This window comes from Oncorhynchus kisutch, unplaced genomic scaffold (assembly GCF_002021735.2).
Source record: "Oncorhynchus kisutch isolate 150728-3 unplaced genomic scaffold, Okis_V2 Okis01b-Okis20b_hom, whole genome shotgun sequence".
NCBI classification, from domain to species: Eukaryota; Metazoa; Chordata; class Actinopteri; order Salmoniformes; family Salmonidae; genus Oncorhynchus; species Oncorhynchus kisutch.
Genome location: NW_022261978.1, coordinates 14,957,486 through 14,978,119, shown reverse-complemented (window position 1 = coordinate 14,978,119; position 20,634 = coordinate 14,957,486). Strand labels below are relative to the sequence as shown.

Here is a 20,634-nt window from a genome sequence, read left to right as displayed (position 1 = left end):
TACCTGTTACTCTGTTACTCTGTATCTACCTGTTACTCTGTATCTACATGTTACTCTGTATCTTCCTGTTACTCTGTATCGACCTGTTACTCTGTATCTACCTGTTACACTATCTACCTGTTACTCTGTATCTACCTGTTACTCTGTATCTACCTGTTACTCTGTATCTACCTGTTACTCTGTATCTACCTGTTACTCTGTTACTCTGTATCTACCTATTACTCTGTATCTACCTATTACTCTGTATCTACCTGTTACTCTGTATCTACCTGTTACTCTGTATCTACCTGTTACTCTGTTACTCTGTATCCACCTGTTACTCTGTATCTACCTGTTACTACCTGTTACTCTGTTACTCTGTATCTACCTGTTACTTTGTTACTCTGTATCTACCTGTTACTATGTTACTCTGTATATACCTGTTACTCTGTATCTACCTGTTACTCTGTATCAACCTGTTACTCTGTATCTACCTGTTACTCTGTTACTCTGTATCTACTCTGTTACTCTGTATATACCTGTTACTCTGTTACTCTGTATCTACCTGTTACTCTGTTACTCTGTATCTACCTGTTACTCTGTTACTCTGTATCTACCTGTTACTCTGTATCTACCTATTACTCTGTATCTACCTATTACTCTGTATCTACCTGTTACTTGTTACTCTGTATCTACCTGTTACTCTGTTATTCTGTATCTACCTGTTACTCTGTATCTACCTGTTACTCTGTATCTACCTGTTACTCTGTTACTCTGTATCTACCTGTTACTCTGTATCTACCTGTTACTCTGTTACTCTGTATCTACCTGTTACTCTGTATCGACCTGTTACTCTGTCTCTACCTGTTACTCTGTATCTACCTGTTACTCTGTATCTACCTGTTACTCTGTATCTACCTGTTACTCTGTATCTACATGTTACTCTGTATCTTCCTGTTACTCTGTATCGACCTGTTACTCTGTATCTACCTGTTACTCTGTATCGACCTGTTACTCTGTCTCTACCTGTTACTCTGTATCTACCTGTTACTCTGTATCTACCTGTTACTCTGTATCTACCTGTTACTCTGTATCTACCTGTTACTCTGTATCTACATGTTACTCTGTATCTTCCTGTTACTCTGTATCGACCTGTTACTCTGTATCTACCTGTTACTCTGTATCTACCTGTTACTCTGTTACTCTGTATCTACCTGTTACTCTGTAGCTACCTGTTACTCTGTATCTACCTGTTTCTATGTCACTCTGTATCTACCTGTTACTCTGTTACTCTGTATCTACCTGTTACTCTGTATCTACCTGTTACTCTGTATCTACCTGTTACTCTGTTACTCTGTATCTACCTGTTACTCTGTATCTACCTGTTACTCTGTATCTACCTGTTACTCTGTTACTCTGTATCGACCTGTTACTCTGTATCTACCTGTTACTCTGTTATTCTGTATCTACCTGTTACTCTGTATCTACCTGTTACTCTGTATCTACCTGTTACTCTGTATCTACCTGTTACTCTGTTACTCTGTATCTACCTGTTACTCTGTATCTACCTGTTACTCTGTATCTACCTGTTACTCTGTTACTCTGTATCGACCTGTTACTCTGTATCTACCTGTTACTCTGTTATTCTGTATCTACCTGTTACTCTGTATCTACCTGTTACTCTGTATCTACCTGTTACTCTGTTACTCTGTATCTACCTGTTACTCTGTATCTACCTGTTACTCTGTTACTCTGTATCTACCTGTTTACTCTGTATCGACCTGTTACTCTGTCTCTACCTGTTACTCTGTATCTACCTGTTACTCTGTATCTACCTGTTACTCTGTATCTACCTGTTACTCTGTTACTCTGTATCTACCTGTTACTCTGTATCTACATGTTACTCTGTATCTTCCTGTTACTCTGTATCGACCTGTTACTCTGTATCTACCTGTTACTCTGTATCTACCTGTTACTCTGTATCTACCTGTTACTCTGTTACTCTGTATCTACCTGTTACTCTGTATCTACCTGTTACTCTGTATCTACCTGTTTCTATGTCACTCTGTATCTACCTGTTACTCTGTTACTCTGTATCTACCTGTTACTCTGTATCTACCTGTTACTCTGTATCTACCTGTTACTCTGTTACTCTGTATCTACCTGTTACTCTGTATCTACCTGTTACTCTGTATCTACCTGTTACTCTGTTACTCTGTATTGACCTGTTACTCTGTATCTACCTGTTACTCTGTTACTCTGTATCTACCTGTTACTCTGTATCTACATGTTACTCTGTATCTACCTGCTACTCTGTTACTCTGTATCTACCTGTTACTTTGTTACTCTGTATCTACCTGTTACTCTGTTACTCTGCATCTACCTGTTACTCTGTTACTCTGCATCTACCTGTTACTCTGTTACTCTGTATCTTCCTGTTACTCGGTTACTCTGTATCTACCTGTTACTCTGTTACTCTGTATCTACCTGTTACTCTGTATCTACCTGTTACTCTGTTACTCTGTATCTACCTGTTACTCTGTTACTCTGTATCTACCTGTTACTCTGTCACTCTGTATCTACCTGTTACTCTATCTACCTGTTACTCTGTATCTACCTGTTACTCTGTATCTACCTGTTACTCTGTTACTCTGTATCTACCTGTTACTCTGTTACTCTGTATCTACCTGTTACTCTGTATCTACCTGTTACTCTGTTACTCTGTATCTACCTGTTACTCTGTATCTACCTGTTACTCTGTTACTCTGTATCTACCTGTTACTCTGTTACTCTGTATCTACCTGTTGCTCTGTATCTACCTGTTACTCTGTTACTCTGTATCTACCTGTTACTCTGTATCTACCTGTTACTCTGTATCTACCTGTTACTCTGTATCTACCTGTTTACTCTGTATCTACCTGTTACTCTGTTACTCTGTATCTACCTGTTACTCTGTATCTACCTGTTTACTCTGTATCTACCTGTTACTCTGTATCTACCTGTTACTCTGTTACTGTTTCTACCTGTTACTCTGTTACTCTGTATCTACCTGTTACTCTGTATCTACCTGCTACTCTGTTACTCTGTATCTACCTGTTACTCTGTTACTCTGTATCTACCTGTTACTCTGTTACTCTGTAATCTACCTGTTACTCTGTTGCTCTGTATCTACCTGTTACTCTGTATCTACCTGTTACTCTGTATCTACCTGTTACTCTGTTACTCTGTATCTACCTGTTTATCTGTATCTACCTATTACTCTGTTACTCTGTATCTACCTGTTACTCTGTATCTACCTGTTACTCTGTTCTCTGTATCTACCTGTTACTCTGTTACTCTGTATCTACCTGTTACTCTGTATCTACCTGTTACTCTGTATCTACCTGTTACTCTGTATCTACCTGTTACTCTGTTACTCTGTATCTACCTGTTACTCTGTATCTACCTGTTACTCTGTTACTCTGTATCTACCTGTTACTTTGTTACTCTGTATCTACCTGTTACTCTGTTACTCTGTATCTACCTGTTACTCTGTTACTCTGTATCTACCTGTTACTCTGTTTACTCTGTATCTACCTGTTACTCTGTATCTACATGTTACTCTGTATCTACCTGTTACTCTGTATCTACCTGTTACTCTGTATCTACATGTTACTCTGTATCTACCTGTTACTCTGTTACTCTGTATCTACCTGTTACTCTGTATCGACCTGTTACTCTGTATCTACCTGTTACTCTGTATCTACCTGTTACTCTGTTACTCTGTATCTACCTGTTACTCTGTTACTCTGTATCTACCTGTTACTCTGTATCTTCCTGTTACGCTGTTATTCTGTATCTACCTGTTACTCTGTATCTACCTGTTACTCTGTTACTCTGTATCTACCTGTTACTCTGTATCTACCTGTTACTCTGTTATTCTGTATCTACCTGTTACTCTGTATCTACCTGTTACTCTGTATCTACCTGTTACTCTGTATCTACCTGTTACTCTGTTACTCTGTATCTACCTGTTACTATGTTACTCTGTATCTACCTGTTACTCTGTATCTACCTGTTACTCTGTATCTACCTGTTACTCTGTATCTACCTGTTACTCTGTTACTCTGTATCTACCTGTTACTCTGTATCTACCTGTTACTCTGTTACTCTGTATCTTCCTGTTACTCTGTATCTACCTGTTACTCTGTATCTACCTGTTACTCTGTTACTCTGTATCTACCTATTACTCTGTCACTCTGTATCTACCTGTTACTCTGTTACTCTGTATCTACCTGTTACTCTGCATCTACCTGTTACTCTGTTACTCTGTATCTACCTGTTACTCTGTTACTCTGTATCTACCTGTTACTCTGTTACTCTGTATCTACCTGTTACTCTGTTACTCTGTATCTACCTGTTACTCTGTTACTCTGTATCTACCTGTTACTCTGTTACTCTGTATCTACCTGTTACTCTGTTACTCTGTATCTACCTGTTACTCTGTTACTCTGTATCTACCTGTTACTCTGTTACTCTGTATCTACCTGTTACTCTGTATCTACCTGTTACTCTGTATCTACCTGTTACTCTGTTACTCTGTATCTACTTGTTACTCTGTTACTCTGTATCTACCTGTTATTCTGTATCTACCTGTTACTCAGTATCTACCTGTTACACACCTGTGTGTGTGTGTGTGTGTGTGTGTGTGTGTGTGTGTGTGTGTGTGTAATGCTTGTCTGTCTGTGTGTGTGTAATGCTTGTCTGTGTGTGTGTGTGTAATGCTTGTCTGTGTGTGTGTGTGTGTGTAATGCTTGTCTGTGTGTGTGTGTGTAATGCTTGTCTGTGTGCCTAACGTGTGTGTGTTTAATGCTTGTCTGTGTGCCTAACGTGTGTGTGTGTGTTTAATGCTTTTCCGTGTGCCTAACGCGTGTGTGTGTGTAATGTCTGTGTGTGTGTCCACTCTAGTGTCCAGGCGGTGCGGGATCTGATCCCTCTCTTCCTGATGAAGGCCGGGGACTTTAGCTCCGCCCTCTCCTCCTTCTTCTATCCGCCCCCTGGGGTTTGCTGCCCCGTCTGCCGCCTAACGCCACGCCTCTTCACCCTCTACCTACGCATCATCACCACGGCAACCGCGCCCAGCGCCACCGCTGCCATGGCAACGCAGCCCCTCTCCCCCGACACTCCCTGGGAGGAGGTCAAAGGTTAGATATGTATACACACATCTAGCTATCTCCTGTCTGATATACACACACATCTAGCTATCTCCTGTCTGATACACACACACACACACATCTAGCTATCTCCTGTCTGATACACACACACACACACACACACATCTAGCTATCTCCTGTCTGTTACACACACACACACACACACACACACACACACACACACACACACACACACACACACACACACACACACATCTAGCTATCTCCTGTCTGTTACACACACACACACACACACACACACACACACACACACACACACACACACACACATCTAGCTATCTCCTGTCTGATACACACACACATCTAGCTATCTCCTGTCTGATACACACACACACACATCTAGCTATCTCCTGTCTGATACACACACACATCTAGCTATCTCCTGTCTGATACACACACACATCTAGCTATCTCCTGTCTGATACACACACACACACACACACACACACACACACACACACACATCTAGCTATCTCCTGTCTGATACACACACACATCTAGCTATCTCCTGTCTGATACACACACACATCTAGCTATCTCCTGTCTGATACACACACACATCTAGCTATCTCCTGTCTGATACACACACACATCTAGCTATCTCCTGTCTGATACACACACACACACCTAGCTATCTCCTGTCTGATACACACACACACACACATCTAGCTATCTCCTGTCTGATACACACACACACATCTAGCTATCTCCTGTCTGATACACACACACACATCTAGCTATCTCCTGTCTGATACACACACACACACACACACACACACACACACACACACACACACACACACACACACACACACACACACACACACACACACGCGCGCACACACACACACACACACACACACACACACACACACACACACACACACACACACACACACACACACATCTAGCTATCTCCTGTCTGACACACACACACATCTAGCTATCTCCTGTCTGATACACACACACACACCTAGCTATCTCCTGTCTGATACACACACACACATCTAGCTATCTCCTGTCTGATATACACACACACCTAGCTATCTCCTGTCTGATACACACACACACACACACCTAGCTATCTCCTGTCTGATACACACACACACACACACATCTAGCTATCTCCTGTCTGATACACACACACACACACACACATCTAGCTATCTCCTGTCTGATACACACACACACACATCTAGCCATCTCCTGTCTGATACACACACACACACATCTAGCTATCTCTTGTCTGATACACACACACACACACACACACACACATCTAGCTATCTCCTGTCTGATACACACACACACACATCTAGCTATCTGATACACACACACACACACACACATCTAGCTATCTCTTGTCTGATACACACACACACACACACACACACACACACATCTAGCTATCTCCTGTCTGATACACACACATACACACACACACACACATCTAGCTATCTCATGTCTGATACACACACACATCTAGCTATCTCCTGTCTGATACACACACACACACACACACCTAGCTATCTTCTGTCTGATACACACACACACACATCTAGCTATCTCCTGTCTGATACACACACACACATCTAGCTATCTACTCTCTACTTCCGGCGCCGACAGAGATGGCCGCCTCGCTTCGCGTTCCTAGGAAACTATGCAGTTTTTTGTTTTTTTACGTGTTATTTCTTACACTAGTACCCCAGGTCATCTTAGGTTTCATCACATACAGCCGAGAAGAACTACTGAATATAAGATCAGCGTCAACTCACCATCAGTACGACCAAGAATATGTTTTTCGCGATGCGGATCCTGTGTTCTGCCTTACAACCAGCGCCACGGGATGGTTCCCATGCAGCGACCCAAAAAAACGACTCAGAAAAAGAGGGAAACGCAGCGGTCTTCTGGTCAGACTCCGGAGACGGGCACACCGTGCACCACTCCCTAGCATTCTTCTCGCCAATGTCCAGTCTCTTGACAACAAGGTTGATGAAATCCGAGCAAGGGTAGCATTCCAGAGGGACATCAGAGACTGTAACGTTCTTCTCTTCACGGAAACATGGCTCACTGGAGAGACGCTATCCGAGGCGGTGCAGCCAGCGGGTTTCTCCACGCATCGCGCCGACAGAAACAAACATCTCTCTGGTAAGAAGAGGGGTGGGGGCGTATGCCTTATGACTAACGTGACATGGTGTGATGAAAGAAACATACAGGAACTCAAATCCTTCTGTTCACCTGATTTAGAATTCCTCACAATCAAATGTAGACCGCATTATCTACCAAGAGAATTCTCTTCGATTATAATCACAGCCGTATATATCCCCCCCCAAGCAGACACATCGATGGCTCTGAACGAACTTTATTTAACTCTCTGCAAACTGGAAACGATTTATCCGGAGGCTGCATTCATTGTAGCTGGGGATTTTAACAAGGCTAATCTGAAAACAAGACTCCCTAAATTTTATCAGCACATCGATTGCGCAACCAGGGGTGGAAAGACCTCACATCACAGACAAACTGAATTGGTCCACTCACACAGACAGCATCGTGAAGAAGGCGCAGCAGCGCCTCAGGAGGCTGAAGAAATTCGGCTTGTCACCAAAAGCACTCACAAACTTCTACAGATGCACAATCGAGAGCATCCTGTCTGGCTGTATCACCGCCTGGTATGGCAACTGCACCGCCCTCAACCGTAAGGCTCTCCAGAGGGTAGTGAGGTCTGCACAACGCATCACCGGGGGCAAACTACCTGCCCTCCAGGACACCTACACCACCCGATGCTACAGGAAGGCCATAAAGATCATCAAGGACATCAACCACCCGAGCCACTGCCTGTTCACCCCGCTGTCATCCAGAAGGCGAGGTCAGTACAGGTGCATCAAAGCTGGGACCGAGAGACTGAAAAACAGCTTCTATCTCAAGGCCATCAGACTGTTAAACAGCCACCACTAACATTGAGTGGCTACTGCCAACACACTGTCAATGCCACTGACTCTACTCCAGCCACTTTAATCATGGGAATTGATGGGAAATGATGTAAATATATCACTAGCCACTTTAAACAATGCTACCTTATATAATGTTACTTACCCTACATTATTCATCTCATATGCATACGTAGATACTGAACTCTATATCATCTACTGCATCCTTATGTAATACATGTATCACTAGCCACTTTAACTATGCCACTTTGTTTACATACTCATCTCATATGTATATACTGTACTCGATACCATCTACTGTATCTTGCCTATGCTGCTCTGTACCATCACTCATTCATATATCCTTATGTACATATTCTTTATCCCCTTACACTGTGTATAAGACAGTAGTTTTGGAATTGTTAGCTAGATTACTTGTTGGTTATTACTGCATTGTCGGAACTAGAAGCACAAGCATTTCGCTACACTCGCATTAACATCTGCTAACCATGTGTATGTGACAAATAAATTTGATTTGATTTGATCTCCTGTCTGACACACACACACACACACACACATCTAGCCATCTCCTGTCTGATACACACACACACACATCTAGCCATCTCCTGTCTGATACACACACACACACACACATCTAGCTATCTCATGTCTGATACACACACACACACACACACACATCTAGCTATCTCCTGTCTGATACACACACACACACACACACATCTAGCTATCTCTTGTCTGATACACACACACACATCTAGCTATCTCTTGTCTGATACACACACACACACATCTAGCTATCTCATGTCTGATACACACACACACACATCTAGCTATCTCCTGTCTGATACACACACACACACACCTAGCTATCTCCTGTCTGATATACACACACTTGTCTTGTCCTGTCCTCCTCCCTCTCTCTTGTCCTGTCTTCCTCCCTTTCTCCTCTCTCTTGTCCTGTCCTCCTCCCTCTCTCCTCTCTCTTTTCCTGTCTTCCTCCCTCTCTCCCCTCTCTTGTCCTGTCCTCCCTCTCTCTTGTCCTCCTCCCTCTCTCCCCTCTCTTGTCCTGTCCTCCCTCTCTCTTGTCCTCCTCCCTCTCTCCTCTCTCTTGTCCTGTCTTCCTCCCTTTCTCCTCTCTCTTGTCCTGTCTTCCTCCCTCTCTCCTCTCTCCTCTCTCTTGTCCTGTCCTCCTCCCTCTCTCCCCTCTCTTGTCCTCCTTCCTCCCTCTCTCCCCTCTCTTGTCCTCCTTCCTCCCTCCTCTCTCTTGTCCTGTCCTCCTCCCTCTCTCCTCTCTCTCCTCCTCTCTCTTTTCTTCTTCTAGATGCTGTGGTTCCCAGGCAGGTCGAGGTGGTGAAGTTTGGCCTGAGGGTTCTGAAGAGCAACATGGCTGTCTACAAGGACGTGAGTCTCACAACCTTGAGTCTAGAACTCTGAACTTCAGAGCGCTGAAACTCAGACCCCTGAACTCAGACCGCTGAAGCTCAGACCGCTGAAACTCCGAGCACTGAAACTTAGACCTCAGAGCGCGGAAACTCAGAACCCTGAACTCAGAGCGCTGAAACTCAGAAATGGGCAGTCATTCAACATGTGTGGACATAATGTGTGTATCTGTGTTTCAGTCTCAGAGTTGGGCATACTTTCTCCACGTGCTCAATTCTCCTGCTGGTCCTCCTGACACTGCCTTTCTGATGGTACACACACACACACACACACACACACATACACACACACACACACACACACACACACGCTTGTCTTTCTCTGGGCTGTTGTTCTTGTTGTTGTTTCAGCATTGAAACAAAAGAAAGCATCCTTCCTTCCGTGGCCTCCAATTGCTCTTAAATACAAGTAAAACTAAATGCATGCTCTTCAACCGATCGCTACCTGCACCTACCCGCCTGTCCAACATCACTACTCTGGACGGCTCTGACTTAGAATACGTGGACAACTACAAATACTTAGGTGTCTGGTTAGACTGTAAACTCTCCTTCCAGACCCATATCAAACATCTCCAATCCAAAGTTAAATCTAGAATTGGCTTCCTATTTCGCAACAAAGCATCCTTCACTCATGCTGCCAAACATACCCTTGTAAAACTGACCATCCTACCAATCCTCGACTTTGGCGATGTCATTTACAAAATAGCCTCCAATACCCTACTCAACAAATTGGATGCAGTCTATCACAGTGCAATCCGTTTTATCACCAAAGCCCCATATACTACCCACCATTGCGACCTGTACGCTCTCGTTGGCTGGCCCTCGCTTCATACTCGCCGCCAAACCCACTGGCTCCATGTCATCTACAAGACCCTGCTAGGTAAAGTCCCCCCTTATCTCAGCTCGCTGGGCACCATAGCATCTCCCACCTGTAGCACACGCTCCAGCAGGTATATCTCTCTAGTCACCCCCAAAACCAATTCTTTCTTTGGCCGCCTCTCCTTCCAGTTCTCTGCTGCCAATGACTGGAACGAACTACAAAAATCTCTGAAACTGGAAACACTTATCTCCCTCACTAGCTTTAAGCACCAGCTGTCAGAGCAGCTCACAGATTACTGCACATGTACATAGCCCACCTATAATTTAGCCCAAACAACTACCTCTTTCCCAACTGTATTTAATTTTAATTTATTTATTTATTTTGCTCCTTTGCACCCCATTATTTTTTTATTTCTACTTTGCACATTCTTCCATTGCAAAACTACCATTCCAGTATTTACTTGCTATATTGTATTTACTTTGCCATCATGGCCTTTTTTGCCTTTACCTCCCTTCTCACCTCATTTGCTCACATTGTATATAGACTTGTTTATACTGCATTATTGACTGTATGTTTGTTTTTACTCCATGTGTAACTCTGTGTCGTTGTATGTGTCAAACTGCTTTGCTTTATCTTGGCCAGGTCGCAATTGTAAATGAGAACTTGTTCTCAACTGGCCTACCTGGTTAAATAAAGGTGTTCTCAACTAGCCTACCTGGTTAAATAAAGGTGTTCTCAACTTGCCTACCTGGTTAAATAAAGGTGTTCTCAACTTGCCTACCTGGTTAAATAAAGGTGTTCTCAACTAGCCTACCTGGTTAAATAAAGGTGTTCTCAACTAGCCTACCTGGTTAAATAAAGGTGTTCTCAACTAGCCTACCTGGTTAAATAAAGGTGTTCTCAACTAGCCTACCTGGTTAAATAAAGGTGTTCTCAACTAGCCTACCTGGTTAAATAAAGGTGTTCTCAACTAGCCTACCTGGTTAAATAAAGGTGTTCTCAACTAGCCTACCTGGTTAAATAAAGGTGTTCTCAACTAGCCTACCTGGTTAAATAAAGGTGTTCTCAACTAGCCTACCTGGTTAAATAAAGGTGTTCTCAACTAGCCTACCTGGTTAAATAAAGGTGTTCTCAACTAGCCTACCTGGTTAAATAAAGGTGTTCTCAACTAGCCTACCTGGTTAAATAAAGGTGTTCTCAACTAGCCTACCTGGTTAAATAAAGGTGTTCTCAACTAGCCTACCTGGTTAAATAAAGGTGTTCTCAACTAGCCTACCTGGTTAAATAAAGGTGTTCTCAACTAGCCTACCTGGTTAAATAAAGGTGTTCTCAACTAGCCTACCTGGTTAAATAAAGGTGTTCTCAACTAGCCTACCTGGTTAAATAAAGGTGTTCTCAACTAGCCTACCTGGTTAAATAAAGGTGTTCTCAACTAGCCTACCTGGTTAAATAAAGGTGTTCTCAACTAGCCTACCTGGTTAAATAAAGGTAAAATAAAATAAATAAATAAAATTGTGTGTTTTGTAGGAGGCGAGAAACGTTACCATGGAGATCCTGCTGAACCAGGGATCTCTGGGACACCTCATCCAGATCCCACGGACCTTCCTGATGGTGTGCACACCACACACACACACACACACACACACTCACACACACCACACCACACACACACACACACACACTCACACACACCACACACACACACTCACACACACACACACACACACACACACACACACACACACACACACACACACACACACACACACACACACACACACACACACACACACACACTCACTCACTCACTCACTCACTCACTCACTCACTCACTCACTCACTCACTCACTCACTCACTCACTCACTCACTCACTCACTCACTCACTCACTCACTCACTCACTCACTCACTCACTCACTCACTCACTCACTCACTCACTCACTCACTCACTCACTCACTCACTCCTCACTCACTCACTCACTCACTCCTCACTCACTCACACACCACACACAAACTCACATTATACACACACTGTGGATTTAGATGTTTAGATGGGGGGGGGGGGGACACTGTGGATTTAGATGTTTAGATGGGGGGGGGGCACTGTGGATTTAGATGTTTAGATGGGGGGGGAGACACTGTGGATTTAGATGTTTAGATGGGGGGGGGGGACACTGTGGATTTAGATGTTTAGATGGGGGGGGGGGGGACACTGTGGATTTAGATGTTTAGATGGGGGGGGGACACTGTGGATTTAGATGTTTAGATGGGGGGGGGGAGACACTGTGGATTTAGATGTTTAGATGGGGGGGGGGAGACACTGTGGATTTAGATGTTTAGATGGGGGGGGGACACTGTGGATTTAGATGTTTAGATGGGGGGGGGGACACTGTGGGTTTAGATGGGGGGGGGGAGACACTGTGGATTTAGATGTTTAGATGGGGGGGGGGACACTGTGGATTTAGATGTTTAGATGGGGGGGGGGGGGGGGCACTGTGGATTTAGATGTTTAGATGGGGGGGGGAGACACTGTGGATTTAGATGTTCAGATGGGGGGGGGAGACACTGTGGATTTAGATGTTCAGATGGGGGGGGAGACACTGTGGATTTAGATGTTTAGATGGGGGGGGGAGACACTGTGGATTTAGATGTTTAGATGGGGGGGGGAGACACTGTGGATTTAGATGTTTAGATGGGGGGGAGACACTGTGGATTTAGATGTTTAGATGGGGGGGGAGGCACTGTGGATTGAGATGTTTAGATGGGGGGGGACACTGGATTTAGATGTTTAGATGGGGGGGGGGACACTGTGGATTTAGATGTTTAGATGGGGGGAGACACTGTGGATTTAGATGTTTAGATGGGGGGGGGGACACTGTGGATTTAGATGTTTAGATGGGGGGGAGACACTGTGGATTTAGATGTTTAGATGGGGGGGGAGACACTGGATTTAGATGTTTAGATGGGGGGGGGACACTGTGGATTTAGATGTTTAGATGGGGGGGGGGGACACTGTGGATTTAGATGTTTAGATGGGGGGGGGGGGACACTGTGGATTTAGATGTTTAGATGGGGGGGGGAGACACTGTGGATTTAGATGTTTAGATGGGGGGGGGAGACACTGTGGATTTAGATGTTTAGATGGGGGGGGGACACTGTGGATTTAGATGTTTAGATGGGGGGGGGGACACTGTGGATTTAGATGTTTAGATGGGGGGGGGGAGACACTGTGGATTTAGATGTTTAGATGGGGGGGGGGAGACACTGTGGATTTAGATGTTTAGATGGGGGGGGACACTGTGGATTTAGATGTTTAGATGGGTGGGGGACACTGTGGATTTAGATGTTTAGATGGGGGGGGGGACACTGTGGATTTAGATGTTTAGGTGGGGGGGGAGACACTGTGGATTTAGATGTTTAGATGGGGGGGGGGGAGACACTGTGGATTTAGATGTTTAGATGGGGGGGGGACACTGTGGATTTAGATGTTTAGATGGGGGGGGGACACTGTGGATTTAGATGTTTAGATGGGGGGGGGGGACACTGTGGATTTAGATGTTTAGATGGGGGGGGGACACTGTGGATTTAGATGTTTAGATGGGGGGGGGGAGACACTGTGGATTTAGATGTTTAGATGGGGGGGGGGGGGGACACTGTGGATTTAGATGTTTAGATGGGGGGGGGGGGGCACTGTGGATTTAGATGTTCAGATGGGGGGGGGGGAGACACTGTGGATTTAGATGTTTAGATGGGGGGGGGGAGACACTGTGGATTTAGATGTTTAGATGGGGGGGGACACTGTGGATTTAGATGTTTAGATGGGGGGGGGAGACACTGTGGATTTAGATGTTTAGATGGGGGGGGGAGACACTGTGGATTTAGATGTTTAGATGGGGGGGGGGGAGACACTGTGGATTTAGATGTTTAGATGGGGGGGGGAGACACTGTGGATTTAGATGTTTAGATGGGGGGGGGGACACTGTGGATTTAGATGTTTAGATGGGGGGGGGAGACACTGTGGATTTAGATGTTTAGATGGGGGGGGGGGGGACACTGTGGATTTAGATGTTTAGATGGGGGGGGGGACACTGTGGATTTAGATGTTTAGATGGGGGGGGAGACACTGTGGATTTAGATGTTTAGATGGGGGGGGGACACTGTGGATTTAGATGTTTAGATGGGGGGGGGAGACACTGTGGATTTAGATGTTTAGATGGGGGGGGGGACACTGTGGATTTAGATGTTTAGATGGGGGGGGGGAGACACTGTGGATTTAGATGTTTAGATGGGGGGGGGGAGACACTGTGGATTTAGATGTTTAGATGGGGGGGGGGGACACTGTGGATTTAGATGTTTTAGATGGGGGGGGACACTGTGGATTTAGATGTTTAGATGGGGGGGGGGAGACACTGTGGATTTAGATGTTTAGATGGGGGGGGAGACACTGTGGATTTAGATGTTTAGATGGGGGGGGAGACACTGTGTATTTAGATGTTTAGATGGGGGGGGAGACACTGTGGATTTAGATGTTTAGATGGGGGGGGGGGAGACACTGTGGATTTAGATGTTTAGATGGGGGGGGGAGACACTGTGGATTTAGATGTTCAGATGGGGGGGGGGAGACACTGTGGATTTAGATGTTTAGATGGGGGGGGGAGACACTGTGGATTTAGATGTTTAGATGGGGGGGGGAGACACTGTGGATTTAGATGTTTAGATGGGGGGGGGGGAGACACTGTGGATTTAGATGTTTAGATGGGGGGGGAGACACTGTGGATTTAGATGTTTAGATGGGGGGGAGACACTGTGGATTTAGATGTTTAGATGGGGGGGGGGGGACACTGTGGATTTAGATGTTTAGATGGGGGGAGACACTGGATTTAGATGTTTAGATGGGGGGGGGAGACACTGGATTTAGATGTTCAGATGGGGGGGGGAGACACTGTGGATTTAGATGTTTAGATGGGGGGGGGGGGGGGACACTGTGGATTTAGATGTTTAGATGGGGGGGGGGGGGGGACACTGTGGATTTAGATGTTTAGATGGGGGGGGAGACACTGGTGGATTTAGATGTTCAGATGGGGGGGGGAGACACTGTGGATTTAGATGTTTAGATGGGGGGGGAGACACTGTGGATTTAGATGTTTAGATGGGGGGGGGGGAGACACTGTGGATTTAGATGTTTAGATGGGGGGGGGGAGACAACTGTGGATTTAGATGTTTAGATGGGGGGGGAGACACTGTGATTTAGATGTTTAGATGGGGGGGGACACTGGATTTAGATGTTTAGATGGGGGGGGGGGGACACTGTGGATTTAGATGTTAGATGGGGGGAGACACTGTGGATTTAGATGTTTAGATGGGGGGGGGAGACACTGTGGATTTAGATGTTTAGATGGGGGGGGGGGACACTGTGGATTTAGATGTTTAGATGGGGGGGGGAGACACTGTGGGATTTAGATGTTTAGATGGGGGGGGGAGACACTGTGGATTTAGATGTTTAGATGGGGGGGGGGGACACTGTGGGATTAGATGTTAGATGGGGGGGGGACACTGTGGATTTAGATGTTTAGATGGGGGGGGGAGACACGGTGGATTTAGATGTTTAGATGGGGGGGAGACACGGTGGATTTAGATGTTTAGATGGGGGGGGGGGGGGACACTGTGGATTAGATGTTTAGATGGGTGGGGACACTGTGGATTAGATGTTTAGATGGGGGGGGGACACTGTGGATTTAGATGTTTAGATGGGGGGGAGACACTGTGGATTTGATGTTTAGAATGGGGGGGGGGGGAGACACTGTGGATTTAGATGTTTAGATGGGGGGGGGGGGACACTGTGATTTAGATGTTTAGATGGGGGGGGACACTGTGGATTTAGATGTTTAGATGGGTTGGAGACACTGTGGATTTAGATGTTTAGATGTGGGGGGGGAGACACTGTGGATTTAGATGTTTAGATGGGGGGGGGGAGACACTGTGGATTTAGATGTTTAGATGGGGGGGGGGGGGGACACTGTGGATTTAGATGTTCAGATGGGGGGGGGAGACACTGTGGATTTAGATGTTTAGATGGGGGGGGGGAGACACTGTGGATTTAGATGTTTAGATGGGGGGGACACTGTGGATTTAGATGTTTAGATGGGGGGGGAGACACTGTGGATTTAGATGTTTAGATGGGGGGGGGAGACACTGTGGATTTAGATGTTTAGATGGGGGGGGAGACACTGTGGATTTAGATGTTTAGATGGGGGGGGGGGAGACACTGTGGATTTAGATGTTTTAGATGGGGGGGGGGAGACACTGTGGATTTAGATGTTTAGATGGGGGGGGGACACTGTGGATTAGATGTTTAGATGGGGGGGGGAGACACTGTGGATTTAGATGTTTAGATGGGGGGGGGGACACTGTGGATTTAGATGTTTAGATGGGGGGGGGGACACTGTGGATTTAGATGTTTAGATGGGGGGGGGAGACACTGTGGATTTAGATGTTCAGATGGGGGGGGGGAGACACTGTGGATTTAGATGTTTAGATGGGGGGGGGGACACTGTGGATTTAGATGTTTAGATGGGGGGGGGAGACACTGGATTTAGATGTTTAGATGGGGGGGGGGGAGACACTGTGGATTTAGATGTTTAGATGGGGGGGGGGACACTGTGGATTTAGATGTTTAGATGGGGGGGGGGACACTGGATTTAGATGTTTAGATGGGGGGGGAGACACTGTGGATTTAGATGTTTAGATGGGGGGGGAGACACTGTGGATTTAGATGTTTAGATGGGGGGGGGGGAGACACTGTGGATTTAGATGTTTAGATGGGGGGGGAGACACTGTGGATTTAGATGTTTAGATGGGGGGGGAGACACTGTGGATTTAGATGTTTAGATGGGGGGGGGAGACACTGTGGATTTAGATGTTTAGATGGGGGGGGGGACACTGTGGATTTAGATGTTTAGATGGGGGGGGAGACACTGTGGATTTAGATGTTTAGATGGGGGGGGGAGACTGTGGATTTAGATGTTTAGATGGGGGGGAGACACTGTGGATTTAGATGTTTAGATGGGGGGGACACTGTGGATTCAGATGTTTAGATGGGGGGGGGGACACTGTGGATTTAGATGTTTAGATGGGGGGGGACACTGGATTTAGATGTTTAGATGGGGGGGGGAGACACTGGATTTAGATGTTTAGATGGGGGGGGAGACACTGTGGATTTAGATGTTTAGATGGGGGGGACACTGTGGATTTAGATGTTTAGATGGGGGGGGAGACACTGTGGATTTAGATGTTTAGATGGGGGGGGGACACTGTGGATTTAGATGTTTAGATGGGGGGGGGAGACACTGTGGATTTAGATGTTCAGATGGGGGGGGGAGACACTGTGGATTTAGATGTTTAGATGGGGGGGGAGACACTGTGGATTTAGATGTTTAGATGGGGGGGGGAGACACTGGATTTAGATGTTTAGATGGGGGGGGGAGACACTGTGGATTTAGATGTTTAGATGGGGGGGGGGAGACACTGGATTTAGATGTTTAGATGGGGGGGGGACACTGTGGATTCAGATGTTTAGATGGGGGGGGGGGCACTGTGGATTTAGATGTTTAGATGGGGGGGGGAGACACTGTGATTTAGATGTTTAGATGGGGGGGGGACACTGTGGATTTAGATGTTTAGATGGGGGGGGGGGGAGACACTGGATTTAGATGTTTAGATGGGGGGGGACACTGTGGATTCAGATGTTTAGATGGGGGGGGGACACTGTGGATTTAGATGTTTAGATGGGGGGAGACACTGTGGATTTAGATGTTTAGATGGGGGGGGGACACTGTGGATTTAGATGTTTAGATGGGGGGGGGGGAGACACTGTGGATTTAGATGTTTAGATGGGGGGGGGGGGACACTGTGGATTTAGATGTTTAGATGGGGGGGGGGAGACACTGTGGATTTAGATGTTTAGATGGGGGGGGAGACACTGTGGATTTAGATGTTTAGATGGGGGGGGGGAGACACTGTGGATTTAGATGTTTAGATGGGGGGGAGACACTGTGGATTTAGATGTTTAGATGGGGGGGGGGGACACTGTGGATTTAGATGTTTAGATGGGGGGGAGACACTGTGGATTTAGATGTTTAGATGGGGGGGGGAGACACTGTGGATTTAGATGTTTAGATGGGGGGGGGGGACACTGTGGATTTAGATGTTTAGATGGGGGGGGGAGACACTGTGGATTTAGATGTTTAGATGGGGGGGGGGCACTGTGGATTTAGATGTTTAGATGGGGGGGGGGAGACACTGTGGATTTAGATGTTTAGATGGGGGGGGGGACACTGTGGATTTAGATGTGATTGAGAACCACTCTAGGCAACCATAGACTTACCTAGACAACTCTACTATACCACAATCCCGAGACAAAACACACCACATAAATAACCCCATGTCCCACCCATTAACCCCATGTCCCACCCATTAACCCCATGTCCCACCCATTAACCCCATGTCCCACCCATTAACCCCATGTCCCACCCATTAACCCCATGTCCCACCCATTAACCCCATGTCCCACCCATTAACCCCATGTCCCACCCATTAACCCCATGTCCCACCCATTAACCCCATGTCCCACCCATTAACCCATGTCCCACCCATTAACCCCATGTCCCACCCATTAACCCCATGTCCCACCCATTAACCCCATGTCCCACCCATTAACCCCATGTCCCACCCATTAACCCCATGTCCCACCCATTAACCCCATGTCCCACCCATTAACCCCATGTCCCACCCATTAACCCCATGTCCCACCCATTAATGTCCCCCCATGTCCCACCCATTAACCCCATGTCCCACCCATTAACCCCCCATGTCCCACCCATTAACCCCATGTCCCACCCATTAACCCCATGTCCCACCCATTAACCCCATGTCCCACCCATTAACCCCATGTCCCACCCATTAACCCCATGTCCCACCCATTAACCCATGTCCCACCCATTAACCCCATGTCCCACCCATTAACCCATGTCCCACCCATTAACCCCATGTCCCACCCATTAACCCCATGTCCCACCCATTAACCCCATGTCCCACCCATTAACCCCATGTCCCACCCATTAACCCCATGTCCCACCCATTAACCCCATGTCCCACCCATTAACCCCATGTCCCACCCATTAACCCCATGTCCCACCCATTAACCCCATGTCCCACCCATTAACCCCATGTCCCACCCATTAACCCCATGTCCCACCCATTAACCCCATGTCCCACCCATTAACCCCATGTCCCACCCATTAACCCCATGTCCCACCCATTAACCCCATGTCCCACCCATTAACCCCATGTCCCACCCATTAACCCCATGTCCCACCCATTAACCCCATGTCCCACCCATTAACCCCATGTCCCACCCATTAACCCCATGTCCCACCCATTAACCCCATGTCCCACCCATTAACCCCATGTCCCACCCATTAACCCCATGTCCCACCCATTAACCCCATGTCCCACCATTAACCCCATGTCCCCCATTAACCCATTAACCCCATGTCCCACCCATTAACCCCATGTCCCACCCATTAACCCCATGTCCCACCCATTAACCCCATGTCCCACCCATTAACCCCATGTCCCACCCATTAACCCCATGTCCCACCCATTAACCCCATGTCCCACCCATTAACCCCATGTCCCACCCATTAACCCCATGTCCCACCCATTAACCCCATGTCCCACCCATTAACCCCATGTCCCACCCATTAACCCCATGTCCCACCCATTAACCCCATGTCCCACCCATTAACCCCATGTCCCACCCATTAACCCCATGTCCCACCCATTAACCCCATGTCCCACCCATTAACCCCATGTCCCACCCATTAACCCCATGTCCCACCCATTAACCCCATGTCCCACCCATTAACCCCATGTCCCACCCATTAACCCCATGTCCCACCCATTAACCCCATGTCCCACCCATTAACCCCATGTCCCACCCATTAACCCCATGTCCCACCCATTAACCCCATGTCCCACCCATTAACCCCATGTCCCACCCATTAACCCCATGTCCCACCCATTAACCCCATGTCCCACCCATTAACCCCATGTCCCACCCATTAACCCCATGTCCCACCCATTAACCCCATGTCCCACCCATTAACCCCATGTCCCACCCATTAACCCCATGTCCCACCCATTAACCCCATGTCCCACCCATTAACCCCATGTCCC

At 46.6% G+C, this 20,634-nt stretch overlaps 1 protein-coding gene across 2 annotated transcripts in view; it reads left to right on the top strand.

The window, feature by feature from the left end:
- The window catches only part of zgc:112980 (uncharacterized), a 74,484-nt gene that overhangs the window by 41,022 nt on the left and 12,828 nt on the right, over positions 1-20,634 (top strand). For both annotated transcript variants that reach the window (XM_031811566.1, XM_031811567.1), the window contains 4 exons: positions 4,927-5,162; positions 9,462-9,541; positions 9,760-9,831; positions 11,927-12,010. In XM_031811566.1, coding sequence (XP_031667426.1) covers positions 4,927-5,162; positions 9,462-9,541; positions 9,760-9,831; positions 11,927-12,010 — 472 coding nt within the window. The remainder of the gene's footprint in view (positions 1-4,926; positions 5,163-9,461; positions 9,542-9,759; positions 9,832-11,926; positions 12,011-20,634) is intronic.